Below are 25,921 nucleotides of genomic sequence, written 5' to 3' on the forward strand. Positions count from 1 at the left end.
TTGTCCTGCTGGAAGACCCAAGATCTCGGACGCAAACCCAGCTTTCTGACACTGGGCTGTACAGTGACACCCAAAATCCGTTGGTTATCCTCAGATTTCATGATGCCTTGCACACATTCAAGGCACCCAGTGCCAGAGGCAGCAAAACAACCCCAAAACACCATTGAACCTCCACCATATTTTACTGTAGGTACTGTGTTCTTTTCTTTGTAGGCCTCATTCCGTTTTCGGTAAACAGTAGAATGATGTGCTTTACCAAAAAGCTCTTTCTTGATCTCATCTGTCCACAAGACGCGAAACGCGTTGCATCTAATAAATCCATTGATTTTACTCGGCTGCCTGATGGTTCCTCTCTGCGCCAGACAATCTCCTGACTCCCTGGTCTTTCGGTTTTGATTTTACTATAGAGTCCTGGAATATTAAAAATTGGGGTCTGTCTATAACATTACTTAATTCCTTTAGAACACGGGGGTGAATGCCATCCGGACCTGGCGATTTGTCTGTTTTGATTTTTTGTAGGCGGCACTGTACTTCTTCCTGGGTTAGACAGGTCACCTGTACTGGGGAGTTTACCTTATCACACTGTATTTCACCTGGCATTTCATTTTCCTCTGTGAATACAGTGGAGAAGAATTTGTTTAATATATTTGCTTTTTCCTGATCCCCGTTTATAATTTCTTCTTCATCTTTTTATAAGGGGCCCACACTTTCATTTTTGACCTTTTTGCTATTTATATAGTGAAAGAACATTTTGGGGTTAGTTTTACTCTCTTTGGCAATGAGTCTGTCTCTATTTTTGCGGCTTTTATCTGTTTTTTACATATTTTACATTTGTTTCAATAGCTTTTTAATGCTTCTTCACTGCTGTCCTGTTTTAGTATTTTAAATGCTTTATTTTTGTCCTTTATTGCCCCTTTAATGGTTTTTATTCATCCACATTGGTTTTCTTTTATTTCTGACCCTTTTATTCCCATAAGGTATATATTTATTACAGTGATAATTTAAGATATCTTTAAAAGTCTCCCATTTACTGTCAGTATTCTAAATCAAACTTTGCCTTCCTAAAGTTCATTGTTTTTGTGGCCCCTTGAGAGATTCCCTTATTGAAGAATAAGTTATAATGTATTATATTATGATCACTATTTCCTAGGTGTCCTTCTACTTGCACATTAATTACTCTGTCAGGTCTGTTGGTTAATATTAAGTCCAGAAGGGCGCCCCCTCTGGTCGGGCTCTGCACCATTTGGGACAGATAATTGTCTTTAGTTATAGTCAGAAACCTGTTTCCTTTTTGAGATTCACAGGTCTCAGTCTCCCAGTTTATATCAGGATAGTTAAAGTCCCCATTATCATCACATCATTTTGATTTGCTGCCTTGTTTTTTTGCCTCAGTAATTGATCTTCTGTCTCTTCCATTATGTTTGGTGGCTTATAACAAACCCCTATCAGAATTTTTTTTTTTTATCTCCATATATTTCTACCCATAATGACTCCACATTATCGTTTCCCTCCCATATATCCTCCCGCAGTGCGGCCTTCAGATTTGATTTCGCATACAGACAGATTCCTCCCCCTTTCCGTTTTGTCCGATCCTTCCTGAATAGACTATAACCCTGTATGTTGACCGCCCAGTCACAGCTATCATCCAACCAAGTCTCTGTTATACCCGCTATGTCATAATTTTCCTCAGACATCAACCACTCCAGTTCATCAGTTTTATTGGACAGACTTCTGACATTAGTCATCATGCAATTCAGTGGTGTATGTTTTTTCTTCCTATGAAGCCTATCCCTATTAACTATTCTAACCCCTTCCTCCGCTCCACCCCCAGGTACATTACTATGTCCCCCCTCTCTATCTACACTATCTTCCCCCTCTATGTTATAGGTTCCCTCCCCCCCCCCCCCAGTCCCTAGTTTAAACACTTCTACACCCTTCTAGCCATCTTCTCCCCAAGCACAGCTGCACCCTCCCCATTGAGGTGCAGCCCGTCCCTACGGTAGAGCCAGTAACCGACAGCGAAGTCATCCCAGTTCTCCATGAACTCAAATCCCTCCTTTCTACACCAGCTTCTGAGCCACTTATTTACCTCCCTAATCTCCCGCTGCCTCTCTGGTGTGGCTCGTGGTACAGGTAATATTTCAGAAAATATTACCTTGGAGTTCCTTGCCTTAAGCTTGCGGCCTAAGTCCCTGAAATCATTTTTTAGGACACTCCACCTACCTCTTACTTTGTCATTGGTGCCAATATGTACCATGACTGCTGGATCCTCTCCAGCCCCACCCAGCAACCTGTCAACCCTATCCACGATGTGCCGAACTCGAGCGCTCGGAAGACAACACACTGTTCGGCGATCCCGGTCTTTGTGAAAGATCGCCCTGTCTGTCCCCCTAATAATTGTGTCCCCCACTACCAGTACCTGTCTGGCCTGCCCTGTACTCCTCCCTCACTCCTTACTGGAGCAGACACCCCCCTGGCGGTCAGAGGCAGAGTCCTGCTGCAGTACCGCTAGCTCTGAAATGGCATCCCCCTCATCCGCCAACAGGGCAAACTTGTTGGAGTGTGCCAGATCAGGACTAGCCTCCCTGACACTTTTCTCTCTACCCCGTTTTCTAACTGTAACCCAGCTAACTGCCTGACTGTCCTGAACCTCTGACCCACTATCCTCCCCCACCTCTACCCCAGAGAGTGCCTGCTCAGTGAGCAGGAGACGCCTCTCCATGTTGTCAGTGCTTCTCATTGTTGCCAGTCGCTCCTCTAGATGCAGGATCTGGGCTTCCAGACAAACAACTAGCACACATCTCGCACAACAATATGCACCCTCAAACTACTGTTCAAGGATTGCATACATTGAACAGGATGTACACTGGACAACATTTTCCAACATGGAGGCCATACTAGTTATGGGGATTTAGAAGACCTTCTCGAGTGTAAGCAAAGTAACACTCACAGCGATCTCAAACTCCTGCTTTCAAACTCTCAGATTTCTAACTCTCTTTTAGTTCCACTCTTACAGAGCCCACTCAAAACAGAGCCCGCTCACAAACTGAGTCCCAGCCTAGAATTTATACACCTGTGTCCACTCTACCCCTCCCTGTCATATGTGTATACCAGATTTCAGTGCATATCTCATCCAGGGAAAGCTGGGTAAATTATAGGAAAACCAAAAATAGTTAAATCCCTGGTGAGACTTAGATAAGTCCTGTTTGGCCTGGATTTTTATGGGACGAAATTTAGGTTTAGTAGTGAGCTCACTCCAGGGTTTCAGACTAGCTTAGATCAGCACAGGTGCTGAAGATAGCGCATCATTGCAATTTAAAACTAGATGAGAGTATGGGCGCATTTACACTACGGAATGTCGCCAGGAGAAATTCTGGGAGCACAGCAAGAGCCGACTGATTCAGAAGGTGCTAGGACCACTTGAACAATTGCCATCACCATTGGTTGTATATCCAATGTATAGTTGAGTGGATTTTGCTGAAAGAACAAACGTGCATCCTTTTGGTAGAATTCTGAATGTAAAATTTTGCAGTGTGCACGGTGGAGCAGAATCCCATTGCAAACAACCAGTATTTATTTAGTGATTTTATCTGAGAAGGCTGTATCTGTTTTGTTACTGCAGAAAAGGGAAGCCCTGTTTAAACACTACTTCCATGTCCCTGTCTCTGACTGCTATTTTGCTGCTATTTGACTGGTCCTACAGAGCTAATCTCCCACAACTGGTAAAACATAATTGGATATTGCTACAATAATGACTCTCAAAGGAAATCTGCAGTATAAGACACGTATCCCCTATCCTGAGTATAGGGCATAAGTGTCTGATGGCGGCGGGGGGGTCCGAACGCTGCCGCGGCTCTCCCACGCAGCATGATGCCACGGCCAACATGCCCCCTCCATGTATCTCTATGGGAGAGGCGCAGATGCAACGTTCGTGCATCCCATAGAGCTGTATGGGGGGGGGGGGGCATAGTGAGGTGGCACAGCCAGGTCCCCATACAGGAGATCGCGGGGGATCCCAGCGGTCGGACCCCCTCCGCAATCAGACACTTGGGGGATAAGTGTATTACACTGCAGATCTCCTTTAAAGAAAAAAAGGAACTTTAGCATTAAGCGATTGGGTCCATCAACTCTGCATACTGAGATTTATAAAATACTCAATACATACATTATACTTAAATCTCAGCAAATTACATTTTAGATCTAGATCAAGAGCACATGACAATGATTGCAAATGGCAACACTGGCACACAAGTTCAGTCCAGTGATTTATCCTGGTGTCTACCATTGTCCTCGTGTGTCGTTTACGGCCATTGTGCTCGTCCCCCTTCCGTCCCCTCCCCCGGGCTTCTCAGTAAAGTTCACTCCAGTCATTAACAGATTACCCTTTAACAGAGGGAAGCTCTGTAGGGGAACAAGTTTTTACTTGCCAAGGTATCTGACAAGTGGAATTGCACAAGGTCTGTTTTGTTTAATCTTCTCAATTTCACTTTATGTCAACCTGCTGTGTACAGTGTGTACGGCACAGTCCGGGGTGGACACACAAGGCGATTTGATCCCAGACTGCAAGACTCCTAAGAAGGGAACCCAGTAGCCAAACTGGACCGACGCTGCACGGATCACCCACAAATACTCTCCAGGTAAATATTTATTCTCTTTATATTGCTGAGGCTTTTTGTTTGTTTTTTTATTTATTTTTTGTTACATTAAAAGGGAATTCCAGGAAAATACTTTTTTTTTTATATCAACTGGCTCCAGAAAGTTAAACAGATTTGTAAATTTCTTCTATAAAAAAAATCTTAATCCTTTCAATAATTATCAGCTGATGAAGTTGAGTTGTTCTTTTCTGTCTGGCAACAGTGCTCTCTGCTGACATCTCTGCTTGTCTCAGGAACTGCATAGAGTAGAAGAGGTTTGCTATGGGGATTTGCTTCTAAACTGGGAGGTTCCAGAGACAGGTGTCATCAGAGAGCACTTAGACAGAAAAGAACAACTCAACTTCATCAGCTCATAAGTACTGAAAGGATTAAGATTTTTTAATAGAAGTAATTTACAAATCTGTTTAACTTTCTGGAGCCAGTTGATATATAAAAAAAAGTTTTTTTCCTGGATAACCCCTTTCATCTAAATGAGATTTTAAAAAATTATTTACGGATCTGAATTGTAAGGGTACGTCCCTACCTACCTCTTATGTAGCGTATTTCATGCTGCGCAGTGGAAAATACGCTGCATATTTTTCGCCCTTTGAGTGCAGTGATGTTTAGAGGTGGAGCCGCGTGTCAGTCACGCCGGCGCATGGCTCCACCTCCAATCTTCACCAAAAACACAGGTACCCTTACTCTACAATTTCATACAGATACATGGGGCATGCTGTATTATAGAGGAATACTACTGCTGTGCTGCATGATAGCACCATATGGTGGCAAACGCAGTGCCTACAGCTCTGTAATACTAAGCCATAGAGCAGTGTTTCCCAGCCAGTGTGCCTCCAGCTGTTACAAAACCTTCGGCTGTCCGGGCATGCTGGGAGTTGTAGTTTTGCAGCAGACTTTTTGTATGCTACCAATATGCATGCAACTAGTCTACAAGTTATAACTCATCCTTATAGCTCAGTAATACAGCTATAATTCTGATCCACGCTTTCGACATTTCAACAGTGTGTCCCTAGACATGGAACATATACATCACTGTAAGGCCATGTTCACACAACAGAATTTCTGATGCAGCGGAGTCCCATTGTTTTCGATGAAATTCTGCTGCACTGTGCACACGCAGAATTTCCACGATGGAAACATCTGCCGCGGATTTCCTGATTTTGGCCTGTGCTGAAAGAATTGACATGACAATTCTTTCATCGGAAACAGCTCTATGGAAAAGGCGCATTTCCAAGCAGTCCTAGCGCTGGCATGTTCTGGCGGCACCCGTTATTTGGAGAATGGGGGAGATTTATCAAAACCTGTGCAGAGGAAGAGTGGTGAAGTTGCCCATGGCAACCAATCAGATCGCTTCTTTCATTTTTAAAGAGACCTGTGAAAAATGAAAGAAGACATCTGTTTGGTTGCCATGGGCAACTGCACCACTCTTCCTCTGCACAGGTTTTGATAAATCTCCCCCAATGTCCGCCTGTGTTTTCAAGGAAAATATTCCTCCGTGTGAACATAGCCTAAGCAATACCTATCTTTCTTTATACAGTAACCCCCCGACATGCGATGGCCCCGACATATGATCAAATCAACATACGATGGCCTCTCAGAGGCCATCGCATGTCGATGTCAGCATCAACATACGATGCTTTTATATGTCGGGGCCATCGCATTAACTGCTATCCGACAGTGCAAAATTCTTAAGCTGCTGTCGGATAGCAGTTTAAGCATCCCGGACAGGTTCACTTACCTATCCCCGCTGCTCCGGGTCCACTTCGCGATCCTCCGGTGTCTTCTGCATCTTCTACGGGGTCCGGGCCTCGCTTACCGGCGTCGTTACTATGTCGCTATGCACGCCGTGCGTAATAACGTCACCAGAAAGCGAGGCCCGGACCCCGGAAAAGATGTGGAACAAGCCGGAGGATCCGAAGAAGATGCCGGAGCAGCGGGACAGCATCGGGAGCCCCTGGGACAGCATCGGGAGCGGTGAGGACGCGGTCCGGAGCGGCGGGGACAGGTGAGTATTAAATGCATTTTTTACATTGCACGAATCCCTCAACATACGATGGATTCGACAAACGATGTGTCGTTTGGAACGAATTACCTTCGTATGTTGAGGGATTACTGTATACTGAAATAATACATGCGACTCAGAAATATCAGTGTTTATTCATTTGCTCAGTGTGACCAGTATAATAGGTACACATGAATACTGATAACAGAACTGAAACAAAGATATGGCCTCTGTGTAACACAGGGGCGGATCCAGAGTCTAGTCTCAGGGGGGCTCCCATAGACTTGCATTCAGGGGGCGGGGTGTGACATCACAAGGGGCGTGACTATGACGTCTCAACCCCCGCAGCCCGCACCCAGTGTGGAGTACCCCTTTAAGTACGCAGCATAGTTCCCCCACACTAGGTAGGGTGCATAGTTCCCCCACATTAGGTTGGCAGCATAGTTCCCCCCACATTAGGTTGGCAGTATAGTTCCCCCACATTAGGTTGGCAGCATAGTTCCCTCACATTAGGTTGGCAGTATAGTTCCCCCACATTAGGTTGGCAGTAAAGTTCCCCACATTAGGTTGTAGTTCCCCCACATTAGGTTGGCAGTATAGTTCCCCCCCACATTAGGTTGGCAGTATAGTTCCCCCATATTAGTTTGGCAGCATAGTTCCCCCACATTAGGTTGGCAGTATAGTTACCCCACATTAGGTTGGCAGTATAGCTTCCCCCACATTAGGTTGGCAGCATAGTTTCTAGTGTTGCTCGCGAATATTCGCAATTCGAATTTTATTCGCGAATATTCGCGAATATAGCGCTATATATTCGTAATTACGAATATTCGTTTTTTTTTTATTTTTTTATTTTTTTTAATTTTTTTTCACAGTACACATCACAGTGCTCATCCCTCTCTGCTTCGAGCTTATGTGGTGTAAGAAGGCTCTAATACTACTGTGTGAGACTGGCGTGCGAATTTTCGCATATGCGAAAATTTGCATATGCGAATTTTCGCTTATGCTAATTTTTGTATATGCAAATGTTCACATATGTTAATTTTCGCACTCGCGAATATTCGCATATGCGAAAATAAAACGAGAATATTACGAATATGCAATATTCGCGAATATGAAGAATATTCGTCCAAATATTCGCGAATATTCGCGAATTCGAATATGGCCTATGCCGCTCAACACTAATAGTTTCCCCCACATTAGGTTGGCAGCATAGTTCCCCCACATTATGCTGGCAGTATAGTTACCCCACATTAAGTTGTAGTTCCCCCAAATTAGGTTGTAGTTCCCCCACATTAGGTTGGCAGCATAGTTCCCCCACATTAGTTTGGCAGTATAGTTTCCTACACATTAGGTTGGCAGTATAGTTTCCCCACATTAGGTTGGCAGCATAGTTTCCCCCACATTGGGTTGTCAGCATAGTTCCCCCACATTAGGTTGCCAGCATAGTCCCCCCACATTAGGTTGGCAGCATAGTTCCCCCACATTAGGTTGGCAGCATAGTTCCCCCCACATTAGTTTGGCAGCATAGTTCCCCCCCACATTAGGTTGGCAGCATAGTTCCCCCCACATTAGGTTGGCAGCATAGCTCCCCCCACATTAGGTTGGCAGCATGGTTCCCTCACATTAGGTTGGCAGTATAGTTCCCCACATTAGGTTGGCAGTATAGTTACCCCACATTAGGTTGTCAGTATAGTTTCCCCCACATTTGGTTGTCAGTATAGTTTCCCCCACATTGGGTTGGCAGCATAGTTTCCCTCACATTAGGTTGGCAGCATAGTTCCCCCACATTATGTTGGCAGTATAGTTACCCCACATTATGTTGGCAGTATAGTTACCCCACATTAAGTTGTAGTTCCCCCACATTAGGTTGTAGTTCCCCCACATTAGGTTGGGAGCATAGTTCCCCCACATTAGTTTGGCAGTATAGTTTCCCCCACATTAGGTTGGCAGTATAGTTTCCCCACATTAGGTTGGTAGCATAGTTCCCCCACATTAGGTTGGCAGTATAGTTTCCCCCACATTAGGTTGGCAGTATAGTTCCCCCACATTAGGTTATAGTTCCCCCACATTAGGTTAACAGTATAGTTCCCCCACATTAGGATGGCAGTATAGTTCCCCCACATTAGGTTGTAGTTCCCCACATTAGGTTGGCAGTATGTTCCCCCACATCAGGTTGTAGTTCCCCCACATTAGGATGGCAGTAGAGTTCCCCCACATTAGGTTGTAGTTCCCCAACATTAGGTAGGCAGTATGTTCCCCCACATTAGATTGGCAGTATAGTTCCCCCACATTAGGTTGTAGTTCGCCCACATTAGGTAGGTAGTAGAGTTACCCCACATTAGGTTGGCAGTATAGATCCCACACATTAGGTTGTAATTCCCCCACATTAGGTTGTAATTCTCCCACATTAGGTAGGCAGTATGTTCCCCCACATTAGGTTGGCAGTATGGTTCCCTCACATTAGGCTGTAGTTCCCAGACATTAGGTTGCAGTTCCCCCACATTAGGTTGGCAGTATGTTCCCCCACATTAGGTTGTAGTTCCCCCCATTATGTTGGCAGTATAGTTCCCCCACATTAGGTTCTATTTCCTCCACATTTGGTTGTAGTTTCCCTACATTACCTAGGCAGTATGTTCCCCCACATTAGGTTGGCAGTATAGTTCCCCCACATTAGGTTGGCATTATAGTTCTCCCACATTAGGTTGTGGTTCCCCCACATTAGGTTGGCAGTATAGTTCCCCAATATTAGGTTGGCAGTATAGTTCCCCCACATTAGGTTGTAGTTCCCCAACAGTAGGTAGGCAGTATAGTTCCCCCACATTAGGTCGTAGTTCCCCCACAGTAGGTTGGCAGTATAGTTCCCCCACATGAGGTTGGTAGTATAGTTCCGCCATGTTAGGTTGTAGTTCCCCCACATTAGGTTGGCAGTATAGTTCCCCATGTTAGGTTGTAGTTCCCCAACATTAGGTTGGCAGTAGAGTTCCCCCACATTAGGTTGTAGTTCCCCAACATTAGGTAGGCAGTATGTTCAACCACATTAGGTTGGCAGTATAGTTCCCCCACATTAGGTTGTAGTTCGCCCACATTAGGTAGGTAGTATAGTTCCCCCACATTAGGTTGTAGTTCCCCCACATTAGGTTGGCAGTATAGTTCCCACACATTAGGTTGTAATTCCCCCACATTAGGTTGTAGTTCCCCCACATTAGGTAGGCAGTATGTTCCCCCACATTAGGTTTGGCAGTATGGTTCCCTCACATTAGGCTGTAGTTCCCCCACACTAGGTTGTAGTTCCCCCACACTAGGTTGTAGTTCCCCCACATTAGGTTGGCAATATGTTCCCCCACATTAGATTGTAGTTCCGCCCATTATGTTGGCAGTATAGTTCCCCCACATTAGGTTATATTTCCTCCACATTTGGTTGTAGTTCCCCTACATTAGCTAGGCAGTATGTTCCCCCACATTAGGTTGGCAGTATAGTTCCCCCACATTAGGTTGTATTTCCTCCACATTTATTTGTAGTTCCCCTACATTAGCTAGGCAGTATGTTCCCCCACATTAGGTTGGCAGTATAGTTCCCCCACATTAGGTTGTAGTTCTCCCACATTTAGTTGGCAGTATAGTTCCCCCACATTAGGTTGGCAGTATAGTTCTCCCACATTAGGTTGTGGTTCCCCCACATTAGGTTGTCAGTATAGTTCCCCAATATTAGGTTGGCAGTATAGTTCCCCCACATTAGGTTGTAGTTCCCCAACAGTAGGTAGGCAGTATAGTTCCCCCATATTAGGTCATAGTTCCCCCACAGTAGGTTGGCAGTATAGTTCCCCCACATGAGGTTGGCAGTATAGTTCCGCCACGTTAGGTTGTGGTTCAACCACATTAGGTTGGCAGTATAGTTCCACCACGTTAGGTTGTAGTTCCCCAACATTAGGTTGGCAGTATAGTTCCCCCACATTAGGTTGTAGTTCCCCCACATTAGGTTGGCAGTATAGTTCCCCCACGTTAGGTTTGAGTTCCCCCACATTAGGTAGGCAGTGGCCCCCACAGACATATACGGGGTATGGCTTGAGGCTGTATGTCTGTGTACTGCCCCACTTCAGTGCTCCGACCACCGCTCCTCCGAAGCGGTGATCGGAGCACTGAAGATGATGTGCCACTGGTAACTTACCATGCGCGCGTCCTCACTGCTCTGCTCCGCTCTGCTCCTATGGGTGCACGCACAGGACGTCGGTGACGTCCCTGCGTGCGCTACCTCCCGGCAGCACCTCAGTTTTTAAAGTTAACGCGGGGCCGCAGAAAGGTAACTGGGACATCCTTGTGTTCCCCCAAATTAGGTTGGCAGTATAGTTTCCCACACATTAGGTTGGCAGTATGGTTCCCCCACATTAGGTTGGCAGCATAGTTCCCCCACATTAGGTTGGCAGCATATTGAGGATGCAGAATAGAAAATGGGTTCTGGATAACCCATTATTGAGATATTGGTGGCGTTAGGGCCTTCCTGAGAAGAACTGTAGACCAGATACAGTTATCACGATAGTTAAGAGATATGTTCCATTCATCGAACCAACTTTCTCAACCAATCTGTATCACAACAAGATCACATATGATGTGCTTTTTAACATGCAACCACTGCATGCTTGTTCCATGTGCAGGGCATTTGCCAGTAATGGCATGTTATTATACACATACATCTTCTCTTCATTGCTGTGTACAAGGTGTTTATTTTGCACTATTATCAGGTACTGCTTATTGATTAGACCTTTTAATGCTTCATTATTATACCCCTATTGTTTAATATCATTTGTATACAAAGCACAGAATAGTCATGAGAAATGTCTCCATACTTCTTATAAACCAGCATAGACATGAATATCTTGTTCATAATATGAATTCAAATAAGGAAGGAAAAACATGGTCGCACATCTACATCATGCACAGTGATATAAGGCTTCTCAGCAACATTCATTAAACTAAGAGGTCGTTAGTGTACTTTATGATCATGATGTGCAAGCCCACTAGCCATGTCACGGCCACCTGTAAGTAGCAGGTCCCTAACATCCCCAGCATAAAATGGCGCAGCACTGAGCGGGCGACCACAACCGCCGCAACACCAGTGACCACAAGGGGAATGGCCCACTGGCAGAGCAGCCCCAATACTGCCCGAACCAGACCCTAGGCCGCACCTCCCCACAGACACGGTGCCGCGGCAGCAGTGGTCGCCGCACCGCACCAGTGTGAACAGGTGTAAAAGCTCACTTACCATGTGCTCCCAGTCAAAGACTGGGAGACTGCCAGAAAGAATGGAGCCCCATGCCCACATTGTGTTTTCTATCCTCTTTTTTTTGTTGGCAGGAAGCTGCATAGGGCCCTGTTTTTTCTGGCAGAGCACATGGTAAGTGAGCTTTTACACCTGTTCACACTGGTGCTGAGCTGTGCATCGTCCATTGCTGCCAGGGCACCATGTTTGTGGGGAGGCATGGCCCAGGGTCTGTTTCGGGTGGCATTGAGGCTGCTCTGCCAGTGGGCCGTTCCCTCTGTGGGCACTGGTGTTGGGGCGGTGGTGGTCGCTGCTCAGTGCAGCTCCATTTTATGCTAGGGATGTTAGGGACCCGCTATTACAGGTGGCCATTACGTGGATAGCAGGCTTGCACATCATGATCATAAAGTACACTAAAGACCTGTTAGTTTAATAAATGTTGCTGAGAAGCCTAAGATCAAGGTGCATGTTGTGGATGTGCGACCATGTCTGTTTTTGCTCTATTTTAATTCACATCTTGTTCATAATAAACATGCAGGGCTTCAGGGCTTCCTGAATTGATGTTTACTCTTGGAGACCAGGGTCCCCAAGATCTGACCAAATTGTTGACCAAATATACACTCACTGCCTACTTTGTTAGGTACACCTGCCCAATTACTTGTTAACACAAATAGCTAATCTGCCACGTGGCAGCAATGAATGTAGGCATTTAGATATGGTCAAAACAACATACATATGGCAGGGTAAGAACTTGAACTTGAACAACATGAATGCATGGCCCATCCTGCCTTGTGTCAGCGGTTCAGGCTGGTGGTGTAATGATGTGGGGGACTTTTTGTTTACACACTTTGGGCCCCATAGTACCGACTTATCCTGGTATAAACACAACAGCCTACCAGAGTATTGTTACTGACCATGTCCATCCCTTTATGACCACAGTGCACCCATCTTCTGATACTTCCAGCAGGATAATGACATCATCTCATACAGGACAATGAGGTCACATGACGTCATCTCATACAGGACAATGAGGTCACTGGACTCCAATGGCCTCCACAGTCACCAGATCTCATCCAATAGATCGCTGCTGGGATGTGGTGGAACATCATGGATGTGCAGCCGAAAAATCTGCAGCAACTGTGTGATGTCATCATGTCCATATGGAGGAACTGTGTGATGTCATCATGTCCATATGGAGGAACTGTGTGATGTTATCATGTCCATATGGAGGAACTGTGTGATGTCATCATGTCCATATGGATGAACTGTGTGATGTCGTCATGTCCATATGAGGGACTGTGTGATGTCATCATGTCCATATGGAGGAACTGTGTGATGTCATCATGTCTATATGGAGGAACTGTGTGATGTCATCATGTCCATATGGAGGAACTGTATGATGTCATCATGTCCATATGGAGGAACTGTGTCATGTCATCATGTCTATATGGAGCAACTGTGTGATGTCGTCATGTCCATATGGATGAACTGTATGATGTCATCATGTCCATATGGAGGAACTGTGTGATGTCATCATGTCCATATGGAGGAATGGTGTGACGTCATCATGTCCATATGGAGGAACTATGTGATGTCATCATTTCCATATGGAGGAACTGTGTGATGTCATCATGTCTATATGGAGGAACTGTGTGATGTCATCATGTCTATATGGAGGAACTGTGTGATGTCATCATGTCTATATGGAGGAACTGTATGATGTCATCATGTCCATATGGAGGAGCTGTGCGATGTCATCATGTCCATATGGAGCAACTGTGTGACGTCATCATGTCCATATGGAGGAACTTTGTGATGTCATCATGTCTATATGGAGGAACTGTGTGATGTCATCATGTCTATATGGAGGAACTGTGTGATGTCATCATGTCCATATGGAGGAACTATGTGATGTCATCATGTCTATATGGAGGAACTGTGTGATGTCATCATGTCTATATGGAGGAACTGTGTGATGTCATCATGTCCATATGGAGGGAAATCTCTGAGGAATGTTTCCAGCACCTTGTAGAAAGTATACTATTAAGAATCAAGGCAAAAAAAGGTGTCCAACCTTGCACTTGCAACATGTACGTAATAAAGTGGCCAGTTAGTGTGAATAATGCATATCTACATATGGTGAAATATTAGTAGCCATGTCAGTGTTTATTCATTTCTCAGGGTCTGACCTGTACAATAGATACATAGGAACATTCAAATACTGTGATAACAAAGCTGAAACTGAGATATGGCTCTTTGTAACACACATGCTAGGTCTTTAGTCTCTTAAAGTGCCAAAACACATTACGTGAAACTCAGCTGAACCCATTCAATGTGTATAGGGGCCACCTGACTGTCCCCTGATGCCAAATGTTAAAATCTAACATGGCCAAACCTTTGTTTCCATGGAAGATAATCTGTATCTAAAGATGAAGCTGTCAATGGTTACTTCTCCTTACTCCCCCATACACGTGGCTCAGCCAAGCATGTATATGTCCTCAGTTGGGGAGCCGCTGCCATGGCCCTGGCTGTAGCTTACCTCCTGTGAGAATAAAGGATCAAGCATCTTAAAATCCAACATACTTCTTCTTTAGCTGCCAATGGGGGAAGTCAGGACCTCCCTGTACACTTTAGATGGTTGGCTGGCCCTGCCAAAATCATCCGGTTTAGCCAATATTCATATAATGTGTATAGGCAACTTTATTCCTTTTTTTCCATTGGAAAAAAACTTGACAGCCTGCATATTTATGGGAGACAGCAGTCATCAGTTCAGTCAACATATCATGCCATTGATGAGCTCATCAACTTTTATTATAACAATTTTTTTTATTAAAGAATTTTTCTTTAAAACAGATATTTGAGAATAAGAAAATAAAAGTACATAGAATCATACTTCGAACATGAATGCACACTTGATCTTGGTGTGCACCTTCCATCCATCACTAAGAGCATGAACACATTTGGGTTAAAGTGCATTGTCATAGCACAAGGGGGATTTCCTTTTTTGGAAAATAATAAAGTTTGGATTTTAACCTTTGGTGCTAAATCAATGATTTCCATGTTTGGGCATCTTTTAACCTTCTACAAGGGCAATTTTTAGGGGGTTCTTTGTCTGGCAAAATTCAAATTGCACATAAACCCCATTAAACTGAACAAGAGTGAATGTGGAGTTCTTTAAGGGGTACTCCAGAGGAAAAAAAAGTTTTTAAATCAACTGGTGCCAGAAAGTTATACAGATTTGTAAATTTCTTCTATTTTGAAAATCTTAAAGGGAACATTCATGTCTATGGGAGGGGGCATGACAGCTATGTAATCCATCACGCCCCCTCCCATAGAGATAAATGGAGGGGTGTGCTGTGACATCACTAACACAGAAGCCTGAGTGCTGGCCTGGAGATCGCGGGAGGGGATAAGATGTCTAGGGGTGGAGTACCCCTTTAAGCCTTCCAATACTTATCAGCTGCTGTATGCTCCAGAGGAAGTGGTTTAGTTCTTTCCAGTCTGACCACAGTGCTCCCTGCTGACACCACAGTCCATGTCAGGAATTGTCCAGGACAGGAGAGATTTGCTATGGGGATTTCCTTCTGTTCTGGACAGTTCCTGACACGTTCTGGACAGAGAGCATTGTGGTTAGACTGGAAAGAACTAAACAACTTCATCTGGAGCATACAGCAGCTGATTATGTACTGGAAGGATTAATATTTAAAAAAAGAATTAATTTACAAATCTGCATAATTTTCTGGCACCGATTGATTTGAAAACCTTTTTTTCTCCCTTTAATGTTGTAAAATAACTGCAATAAATTTTAATTAGAGTGTATATGCTTTGTTTTCCCTACACCATTAAATGGGACAAACATTGGCCTATTTTTTGCACTGGTCAGGGTCCTCGCAGTCTGACCCCCAACTATAAATGTGCCTTACCGCCTATCCTGGCACTTGGTTATAACACATTTTATTAGGAATACCTCTATAAGCTTTACCCTATATGCTTATAGTACCTCGAGCTTGAATATTGCCTTTAACAGCTACTGTCACAGACCTATTGGATCTCTTAGAAAGTTGAACCTGCTCAACATATAGTAATGGCTATGATATTAGTATTCAAAGTTTTGATGACATCAAAATGAAGAAATACAAGTAAATGTAATTGGCCATTTCTTGTCTGTAGCCCTACAAGGTCACCTACTATGTTCTACTTAACATTTGACCACTCCTTGCTTGTTTCAGTAGTTTAGCAGCAAGGGTATGTTATTATACACTTTACATCTTCTATTCATTGCCATGTACTTAGAGCTTCTAACGCTCCATTACTTAACTCGTATTAGACACTGTCATTAGTGTCAGATTGATTTATGTGATAATATCCATAGTGTAATGAGGAGAAATGTCTCCTTACTCAAAGATAAGGCAGCTGCCTGAGGGCGCTGGCTGTGGGGGGTAGAGAAATCCCAATACCCAGTCACTGGCAGGGGAATTGGATCAGAGGGGGCAAACCCCTTACCCCAAGAAGGTAAAATAAGTGGCATTGTACGCATCATTTTCTTACATTCACAGGATGCGGGGGTGTTCAATATTCTACCCTTACCCCGGGTGCTTTCAACCCATGCTACGTCAGTGATGGTGGTAGAGAGGGGTGGTGGGGAGTTTGTTGGGTTTGTTGTTGTCATTAAAATACAGGTTGACCTATGTAGACAAAAATCCTTGCACCAACACAGTCTCCAAATGTGTGAAATTTATCAAAGTAGATAATGCCAGGTAAGAAGCATTTTACTGTTCACCAAATAGAATCCAAACATGTGGCACTCACCATTGAAGCTCACTTGCCTTTATTTAGTGCCTCGTAAACATTCTTTCAGCTGCCAAGAGGAGCAGAAACCTTTTATTTTTATGGTCAAACCTAAAAAAAATCTACAATTGTGGTAACCACCGGTGTATATATAACAACGGGTGTTGCGGTGTGAGTGGTGGGATCAGATGTTATTAACCCCGGGGGTCGGATGGGATTAACCCCTATGTGTTCATGACACCAGTGTGCTTTCGGGTTCTGGAACACCACACGCCCGGATTCTCCGCTATCTCACGGACTAGTAGTGAATAAAGAGTCCACAACCAGTTCGGGGTAAACGGAGACTTTACTGAATAGAAGACAGATGTAATTATCTTCACAGCTATGGCCAGAATTCCTAGAGATGTGGCCAGGACCCAGAGGACCTTTCAGCTTGCTGGGCCAGTACTTGTAATAAACTTGACTTTGACTTGTAATTAGACTTGACTTGACTATGTGCAGGACTTGACTAGATGTAGTGAGAGTAGACATAGACTTGTAGACTTACTGGAGAGACTTGTAGCTTTGTGGCCTCCAGATGCTGAACACTTGTCCTGAGGCTTGTTCTCAGATCAGATGGTAGGGTCTAAGAGAGTAATTAAAGATGGCCACCCCTTTATATAGTGGGGGGCTGGACTAAAGCCCATTGGTCAAGCTGTGGGTCAAAGGTTAAGCTGGTGCTCTCTGGGAGTACATGTTACAACAAATCATGTAATTGCATAACATAACATGTGACAGGATTACTCACAGGTCCTTGAGATCTCCACAGATCCTGTATTCTATCTAGACATAGGGATCCTGACTAAGCATTAAAGGAACATACACACATTTATTTAACCAACATGGAGACAACAGAAGGAGACCCTGCAGGGGAGCCACCAGGTCACTGAGGGACTCAACCTGACAGGACCTACAGGTAGTATAGGACCATGTACCTGTACTGGGACATTACACGATGATGAGTGTTGTGTGTTTGCATTCTAATTTTGTTTCTTAAGAAAGCTGAGCATCACCAGTTGCTGAAATATTGATTAAAGTTTGTCAATAGACTACTACTTCCAATGTGCCCAATAGGAGAGCAAGCTTTTGAGGTCAGTTGTGCTGATGGACTTCTCGGTACTAAAATGTAACTGTTCTTTTGGTGCAGAATGCATAACGATTGCTGCGCACCACAGTTCAGGTTCATTTTGAGCCAGAATTCTTGCGCAACAGCCATAGTAAATCTAACCCAAGGTTATTGGGGAGTATTTATCAAGAGTTGTGTATGTGCACGTCTTTTTACTCCATGGTGTAAACTGTGTTCCTGCACCAAATGTATTACATGGTACATGACATGTGGTAAATATAGTGCTGATCACATTTATTACTTCAGTACTTTTTGTATGGTGATTCCTCTGCCACTTTTTTAACCTGTGCTACAAAATGTGCGATGTTTTAATAATTCTGTCCACAGCCAGCTTTGTAAGCCAAGTCAAAGCTGGTGTAGATTTGCACCAGTTAGCTCAGTTACACCAAATTATGCAACAAACTGAAAAGTCGCGCATCATAAATTCCTGACCACTGCATGATGGTATGGTATGTTCTATTAGAAAAACCTAAAGCAAAAGTGGCAATAAAAAGTCTCTAAACAGCATCTGAGACAAACTGTGCGACAAATTTACACCACAAAACCAGGGTAAGGATGCATGCACACCACGTTTTTGTTATACAGTTCCTGTATATGGTTTCAAGTTAAAAACCGTATGGAACTGTATAAAAACTGTATGCATTGACATAACATTGTAAACTGTATGTCAAATGCATCATCCGGTTTAGTCTGTTTTGCATCTCATACGGTTTTGTCGAGTTTTTTACCCGTACCCAAAACTGTAGTCTACCACGTTTTTTGGTCCAGGTGAAAAACTGTATTAAATCGTATATATGTTTTTTTTTAACATGGGAGTCAATGGGAACCGTACAGAACCGTATGTGCATACGGTTCCATCCGGTTTGCACCATACAGTTTTTGACTTTGCACAGTTTTTTCTTCTTGGAATTTCAATGAAACAAGTGAAACTTTATTCAAAATGGAGTGAAAAGTTAAAAACGTATAAGTTTTTTCTTAAAAAACGGATGCAACCAGACATCATTTTTCAAACGTATATGGGTGAAAATTTGTACACACTTTTTGATACAGTTTAGTCAGGTTTTGAGGAATCCGTTGTTCATCAAAAACTTGATACAGGAACTGTATTGCAAAAACGTGGTGTGTATGCGCCCTTAAACCAATGATAACTTCCCCCATTGTCTGATATTTCTGCATCTTAAACTGTGTCTGGAGACCATTACACTCTTTAGCACTGTGACAATAACTGTAAAGTCCAATAAAATGTATAGCAGCGGCCTTTGCTGCCTATATGTACATACTGACATGCTGACTAATTGTCCTTTACAAACTCTCCAATCTCCTATAATCTGTAGGACATAAAATACATTTGCAGATTTTTTTTATTTCTGTTTGTTTATTAAAGAATTTTTCTTTAAAACAGATATATTCGACAGTAAAGAAAAATATAAGTACAAAGAATAATAAACAAACGTCATTACATATTAACAAATTAAGTTCTATAGCCCTGTTTGTTATTTTACTTCTGCTATTGTTTCTATATTCTTTTTACATACATGAGTAACCTTTATAGCATTGGTCTCTTTTTTGGAAGAAATGCAGCAGAAAGTAAGTAGACTGACTCCAGAGGCCGAGCTGGCAAGAAGATGTCTACAACTGAGTGAGGAACCTAGTCTGCCCGAGAACTTGGACCATGCCACCTACGAATGGAAAGACTTCCATTTGGCTTCCTGGAATGGGAACACTCGTCTTGTAAAACAGCTCCTACAACAAGGAGAAAAGATTGATGACAGGTATGTGTACTCAGCTTCTCATGTCCGCAGTGCTCCCCTCACACCTCAGTTGCTAAGGTTCTTTTGCAGACATAAATCCATCTTGAGAGCTGGAGGCTTTGTTGGGTTCTAATAATCATTCAAGAAGCTAATTCTTCTCCGTCCTTGATCTCCTTATGAGTGTTAATCCTACACACACTTGGAGATTAATGACTAAAACATCATATAGGAGACCAAGCAACCGAAAGGAGATACCTTAGATTAATCTAGACAGGACAATAGATGGGATTTCAATGGGAACAATGTTTGAAACAAACGGGGACATTTGTGTCATTTGAGCTATTTCTTATGCTGGCTGTACTGGGCCTTGACAAAGCATTTATTTGTTAATCCTTAGAGGTGATTCATTTCCAGTCATAAGAGATCTTCAGGGGTTTATCACGTTGTTGATTTTTCAATGCATGGCTGCTTAATAAAAAAAAAAATGGATTGATGTCACCAGGACATGTAGAAACACAACTCTAATGTAACCTTAAAGGGGTTTTCCAGGAAATAAAAAAAAAACTTTTTTTTATATATATCAACTGGCTCCAGAAAGTTAAACAGATTTGTAAATAATTTCTATAAAAAAAAATCTTAATCCTTCCAATAATTATCAGCTGCTGAAGTTGAGTTGTTCTTTTCTGTCTGGCAACAGTGCTCTCTGCTGACATCTCTGCTTGTCTCGGGAACTGCATAGAGTAGAAGAGGTTTGCTATGGGGATTTGCTTCTTGATTGTCAGGTATATCTTGCAATCGGGTATAACTTGCAATCAGAAGGAGAGTTCTGACAATCAAAAGGAATGGCCCAATTGAGAGACTGAAGGAGGGACCGAATATTCTATTGGACAGAAACAGATCAAGTTCCTGTCAGTGATGTAACAAACGGAGTCTATAAGAATGGCTGACACGTCGTCCACGCTCAGATGCCCGCCACCTATTAATAAAGCTACTTATGTAGAGAAACATGTCGAGGGGGGCAGAGTAGGAGATTTTAAAATAAGCTTCATAACCAAGCGTATAGAAAAAAGATGAGGCTACAACTTTATGTGTCCGTGAGAGTGAGGAGAAATACCAGGCCCAGCCATTACCAAAAATACGGAGCTATGTCTGGTGTATAAAGAAGGGGAAGTGGTCCCTTATATCAGCTGATCAGTAAGGGTAACGGGAGTCAGTCCCACTATACTGATACTGATTGTCCATCTTAAAGGGGTACTCCACTGCCCCAGCATTCAGAACATTTTGTTCCGAAAGCTGGGTGCGGGCTGCAGGGGTCGTGATGTCACGGCCATGCCCATTGAGACGTCATGCCACACCCCCTCAATGCAAGTCTATGGGAGGGGGCGTGGTGGCTGCCACGTCCCCTCTCATAGACTTGCATTGAGGGGTCGTGGTGTGACGTCATGAGGGGTGTGGCTGTGATGTCAAGACCCCTGCAGCCCGCACCCAGTGTTCGGAACAAAATGTTCTGAATGCTGGGGCAGTGGAGTACCCCTTTAAAGATTGGTTGTATAGGTAAGACTCTGTTGTATCGGTAAGCATCCAGCATCCAACAGTGTATGCCATCCAGAGGGTGCCATGCCAAAAACAAAACAAAAACTATTTTTGGTGACCAACAGTAGACTGTACTTTCCTATACTCTAAAAGTATACCAATGTAGAGGATGCCAAAATGATATTTTTTGGCATTTGCCAGGTCTATAGGGGATCTAGAGACCTGCTGAGAATATGAGCAAGAAGTATCTCTTTATGTTGACTGTACACAGAAAAGATGGTGGGTACACAGCCTTAGATTATCACTAATATAAGTGGTCTCCAACACATATAAGAACATACAGCCATGAAGCTGGATGAACAGAAGACTAAAAGCAGTAGACTGACACGAACTGAACCACTAAAGTCTTAAAAGGGTACTCCCGTGGAAAACTTTTTTTTTTTTTAATCAACTGGTGCCAGAAAGTTAAAAAGATTTGTAAATTACTTCTATTAAAAAATCTTAATCCTTCCAGTAATTATTAGGGGCTGTATACTACAGAGGAAATGCTTTACTTTTTAGATTTCTCTGGTGTCATGACCACAGTGCTCTCTGCTGACATCTCTGTCCATTTTAGGAACTATCCAGAGCAGCATATGTTTGCTATGGGGAATTTCTCCTGCTCTGGACAGTTCTTAAAATGGACAGCAGAGGTCAGCAGAGAGCACTATGGTTATGACATCATAGAAATCTTAAAAGTAAAGCATTTCCTCTGTAGTATATAGCCCCTAATAAGTACTGGAAGGATTAAGATTTTTTTTAATAGAAGTAATTTACAAATCTGTTTAACTTTCTGGCACCAGTTGATTTAAAAAAAAAAAGTTTTCCACGGTAGTACCCCTTTAATCAAAACCACAGAGATAACCTTCACCCAATCTCCTCATGGGTGGTGCTATGCAGAACTGCTCCTCTCCTGCAATGACACTGCAATGCTTCTTTTCTACAATGAATACCAGATTAATAAACAATAGACCATTATGTATTAGAAAGGGGTCATGCAGCAGTATGAAGCCATGGGGTGCAATTTAGACTGTTCCTATTTAACCACCCTCCTCCCAAAAGACTAGTGGTTTTCTAATTAAATAAACGAGTATAGAAGTATTACCAATTTTATATGATGATCAATGTTTCCATCTATCTTTTGTCTTCTTCAGGGATGAGCTTGGCTGGACGCCTCTCCACTGTGCGGCTTCCAATGGTCACTTATCTACAGCAAAGCTCTTGATCCAGAGAGGAGCTTCAGTGAATGCACAGGATGCTTCGGGTTGTACCCCTCTTCATCATGCAGCATGGAGTGGCCATACCCACTTGTCTGAGATGCTGCTAAACCGTGGCTCCAGTGCCATAGCCCCTACAATAGGAGGTCTAACAGGTTTACATTTAGCAGCAGCCAATGGCCATACACTTATTGTACAGTTATTGCTAAAGAAAAATATAGACCCATGTATTGGTGACAGCAACAAGTGGAGTCCATTACACTGGGCAACCGTAAGCAATCACGTCCATATCATGGAACTTTTGAGTGAACGCAAAGTCTCTCTTGAGCTGGAGGCCTCTGGGAATCTAACCCCTTTGCATGTTGCAGCTGAGACTGGAAAAGTGGAGGCCTTGGACTACCTCTTGGAAAAGGGAGTTGATGTGAATGTCCAAGACATGCTTGGCAGAACAGCATTAGCAATTGCAGCCAGTAATGGAAACTTAGAGGTGTGTATTGAGGCATGATAAACACTTTAAAAGGAGTATTCCAGGATTTTTTTTATTTGACTACGCTACAGGGGCTGTAAAGTTAGTGTAGTTCATAATATAATGTCTGTACCTGTGTTTGGTGGCTGGACTCACAATTCTTATGTGATCTTTGCCCCAATGTTCATTTTAGCAGCATACAAAATGAGTATTGTCCCAGCGTTTCCCAGGTGGCTGCAGGGAATTGTGTTTTAAAGTGGTTCTCCACCATAAGATGATTTTATTACGTACCTGCCAGACAGTAGTGGACATGCTTAGGAAGGATCTGCACTGGTCTTGGGGCTAAATGGCTATGTTGTGAGATTACCATAATACTGTGGATAACTTTTTGTGAACTGGTATTTCCTGTTTGAGTTTTCTTCTTTTGCCTACAAATCACATAATTCCATTAGCCACCCGAACCATTGAAACATAAATGTGCTGCATCCATTCAAAAGACGTGTGGTTTTCAATCAGGGTGCCTACAGCTGTTGCATTAGTTACAGATTGATCTCTATCCCACCAAGCGATTGCTCCACCCATTGAAGCAGACAGGCTCCCTGTCATCAGCTGACTAGTGAGTCAGGTCTCGGCCGTATTGCAACCTGTATGTTGTTAAAAATAAATATTGAGGTGAAAATCACATAAGAATTGTGAGAAAACTGTCACACACAGGTACAGACACTATATTATGAACTACACTAACTTCACAGCCCCTGTAGCATAGTCAAATAAAAAAAAATCCTGGAATACCCCTTTAAGCACAGCACAGCATGCAAAGCAGCTCAGCTGTGCTGCAATGAGTGGGGTGGCTGATGTGTGGGAGGGAAAAAAGTGATCCCATACTTACAAACAAGGGATCCTGGGACTTGTAGTTGGAGGGCGGGAACTCCAACCGGAAATAGATACTTCATAAAAAGAAAGTAGCAGCGTTTTGGTGGACTTACAACACAGCCATTTAGCCCTGAAACAAGCACAGATCCTTCCTAAACATGTCTATTACTGACTGGCAGGTAATTACTAAAGTCACCTTAAGTTGAATAACCCCTTTAAGACTAGGTAAGGGTATGTGCAGGGGCAGGCCTTTTAGATGCTATGGGGCCTCAGGAGAGAGCAGGACCAGCCAACGTTGGCCTCCTCCATCCTACAACATTAGCTAAAAAGTCTGTTGGAAAATCAACCCAAGTATTATGGAAAGGAGATGGAGGACAACAGAATTAACTAACACCAGAAGGGGAACTATTTTTATTTTAGCTATAGGGTACCCCTTTCCTCTATGTACACCCCTAGATCAGGTGCACATTTACAGTAACTAAAACCACTACATTCACTTACACAAGGAACATGATGTATTATTTATTCTATACAAGGAAGGAGAGGTGTGTAAGTAGCCCAAGCCTTTGGGAGAGGTGTGTAAGTAGCCCAAGCAAACATAATTGCTTGCGAATCTAGTTGACAGACATAAGTACATAGAAGGGAAACAATAAACAAACAAAACAAAAAAACAAGTGGAAACTTAGCCTTAGCTTAGGGTATGAACCCACTCCTTTCCTGCCCCCATTAATCGTATCTGTTGGCATCCCGCTGAAAACGGCATGCTGATGTGTACTGTTAATGGGAACAGCACAGCAGACCCTATTCACACCTAGTGACTCAATTCGGCCATAGAAGTGAAAATGGGTCCACCCCTGTTATCAGTGGGATGCTGACAGATACGATTAACAGGGGCAGGAATGCAGTGTGATCGTACCCTAAGGCAGGGCTGTGGAGTCGGAGTCGGACAAAATTTTGGGTACCTGGAGTCGGAGTCGGCAAACAATGCACCGACTCCGACTCCTACTAAATTTAGATTGGAATAAAAAAAAAAAAGCAAGTTTAAATGACCCAATTCACAAAAAGTTATAATTAATGACTTCTCTACTTTAAGAATAAAGACCAATGCATGCAGTGCCTCATGTAACCGCAAAACGAACACGTTAAGTGACCGTGAAGAAGCATGCTTTTCATGTGCTTCACTATATGGCACGCAACGCACAATTAGGAGCGGTAATACTTATACTTTCCATAGTGTTGTGTTCTGCTGTTCCATGGAACCCATGGGTAACCTAGCCTCTCACTGATAAGGGATTAAGCAAATATGTTTTTTTGCAGGACTAGAGACACTTGTATAAGTGAAGGGAATGGAGGGTCATTAGTTCAAGACTGAAGCTGTAAACCATTGGAAAAACTGCTGCCATTCAGCTAAGGCTATAAAAACTTGTAAACTCGATTGTTAGCTTAAAGGGGTACTCCGCCCCTAGACATCTTATCCCCTATCCAAAGGATAGGGGATAATATGTCAGATCGCCGGGGTCCCGCTGCTGGGGACCCCTGGGATTGCCGCTGCGGCACCGCGCTATCATTACTGCACAGAGCGAGTTGACTCTGTGCGTAATGATGGGCAATACAGGGGCCGGAGCATCGTTACGTCACGGCTCCGCCCCTCGTGATGTCACGGCCAGCCCCCTCAATACAAGTCTATGGGAGGGGGTGTGGCGGTTGTCACACCCCCTGCCATAGACTTGCATTAAGGGGGTGGGCCATGATGTCACAAGGGACGGAGTCATGACGTCACACTGCTCCGTCCACTGTATCGCCCGTCATTACGCACAGAGCGAACTCACTCTGTGTATTGACGAAAGCGCGGTGCCGTAGCGGCGATCCCGGGGGTCCCCAGCAGCAGGACCCCGGCGATCTGACATCTTATCCCCTATCCAAAGGATAGGGGATATGATGTCTAGGGGTGGAGTACCCTTTTAAACATGACTATGGGATTCTACTAGGGAAATCATGTTTTATAATACATGCCCCTTCCTGGATCCTCCCACTGCCCTATCTTCAGCAGCAGATCAGCACACATACTGTTCAGTACAGTAGACTGTTGGCTTCCCAGCCAGTAGTCCTGTGGTAATGACAGGTATGTTGCCTTTCTTTCCTTCAAGGAATGTATAAAATACATTCGCATATTAATACAGA

The 25,921-nt window shown here is 43.6% G+C and overlaps 1 protein-coding gene across 2 annotated transcripts in view; it reads left to right on the forward strand.

Moving 5' to 3' along the window:
- Nucleotides 1-25,921, forward strand: part of ANKRD65 (ankyrin repeat domain 65) — a 104,447-nt gene that overhangs the window by 69,573 nt on the left and 8,953 nt on the right. For both annotated transcript variants that reach the window (XM_056542533.1, XM_056542532.1), the window contains 2 exons: nt 19,435-19,633; nt 22,339-22,888. In XM_056542533.1, coding sequence (XP_056398508.1) covers nt 19,437-19,633; nt 22,339-22,888 — 747 coding nt within the window. In that variant the 5' untranslated portion in view covers nt 19,435-19,436. The remainder of the gene's footprint in view (nt 1-19,434; nt 19,634-22,338; nt 22,889-25,921) is intronic.

The sequence above is a fragment of the Hyla sarda genome, chromosome 10, assembly GCF_029499605.1.
Source record: "Hyla sarda isolate aHylSar1 chromosome 10, aHylSar1.hap1, whole genome shotgun sequence".
NCBI lineage: Eukaryota > Metazoa > Chordata > Amphibia > Anura > Hylidae > Hyla > Hyla sarda.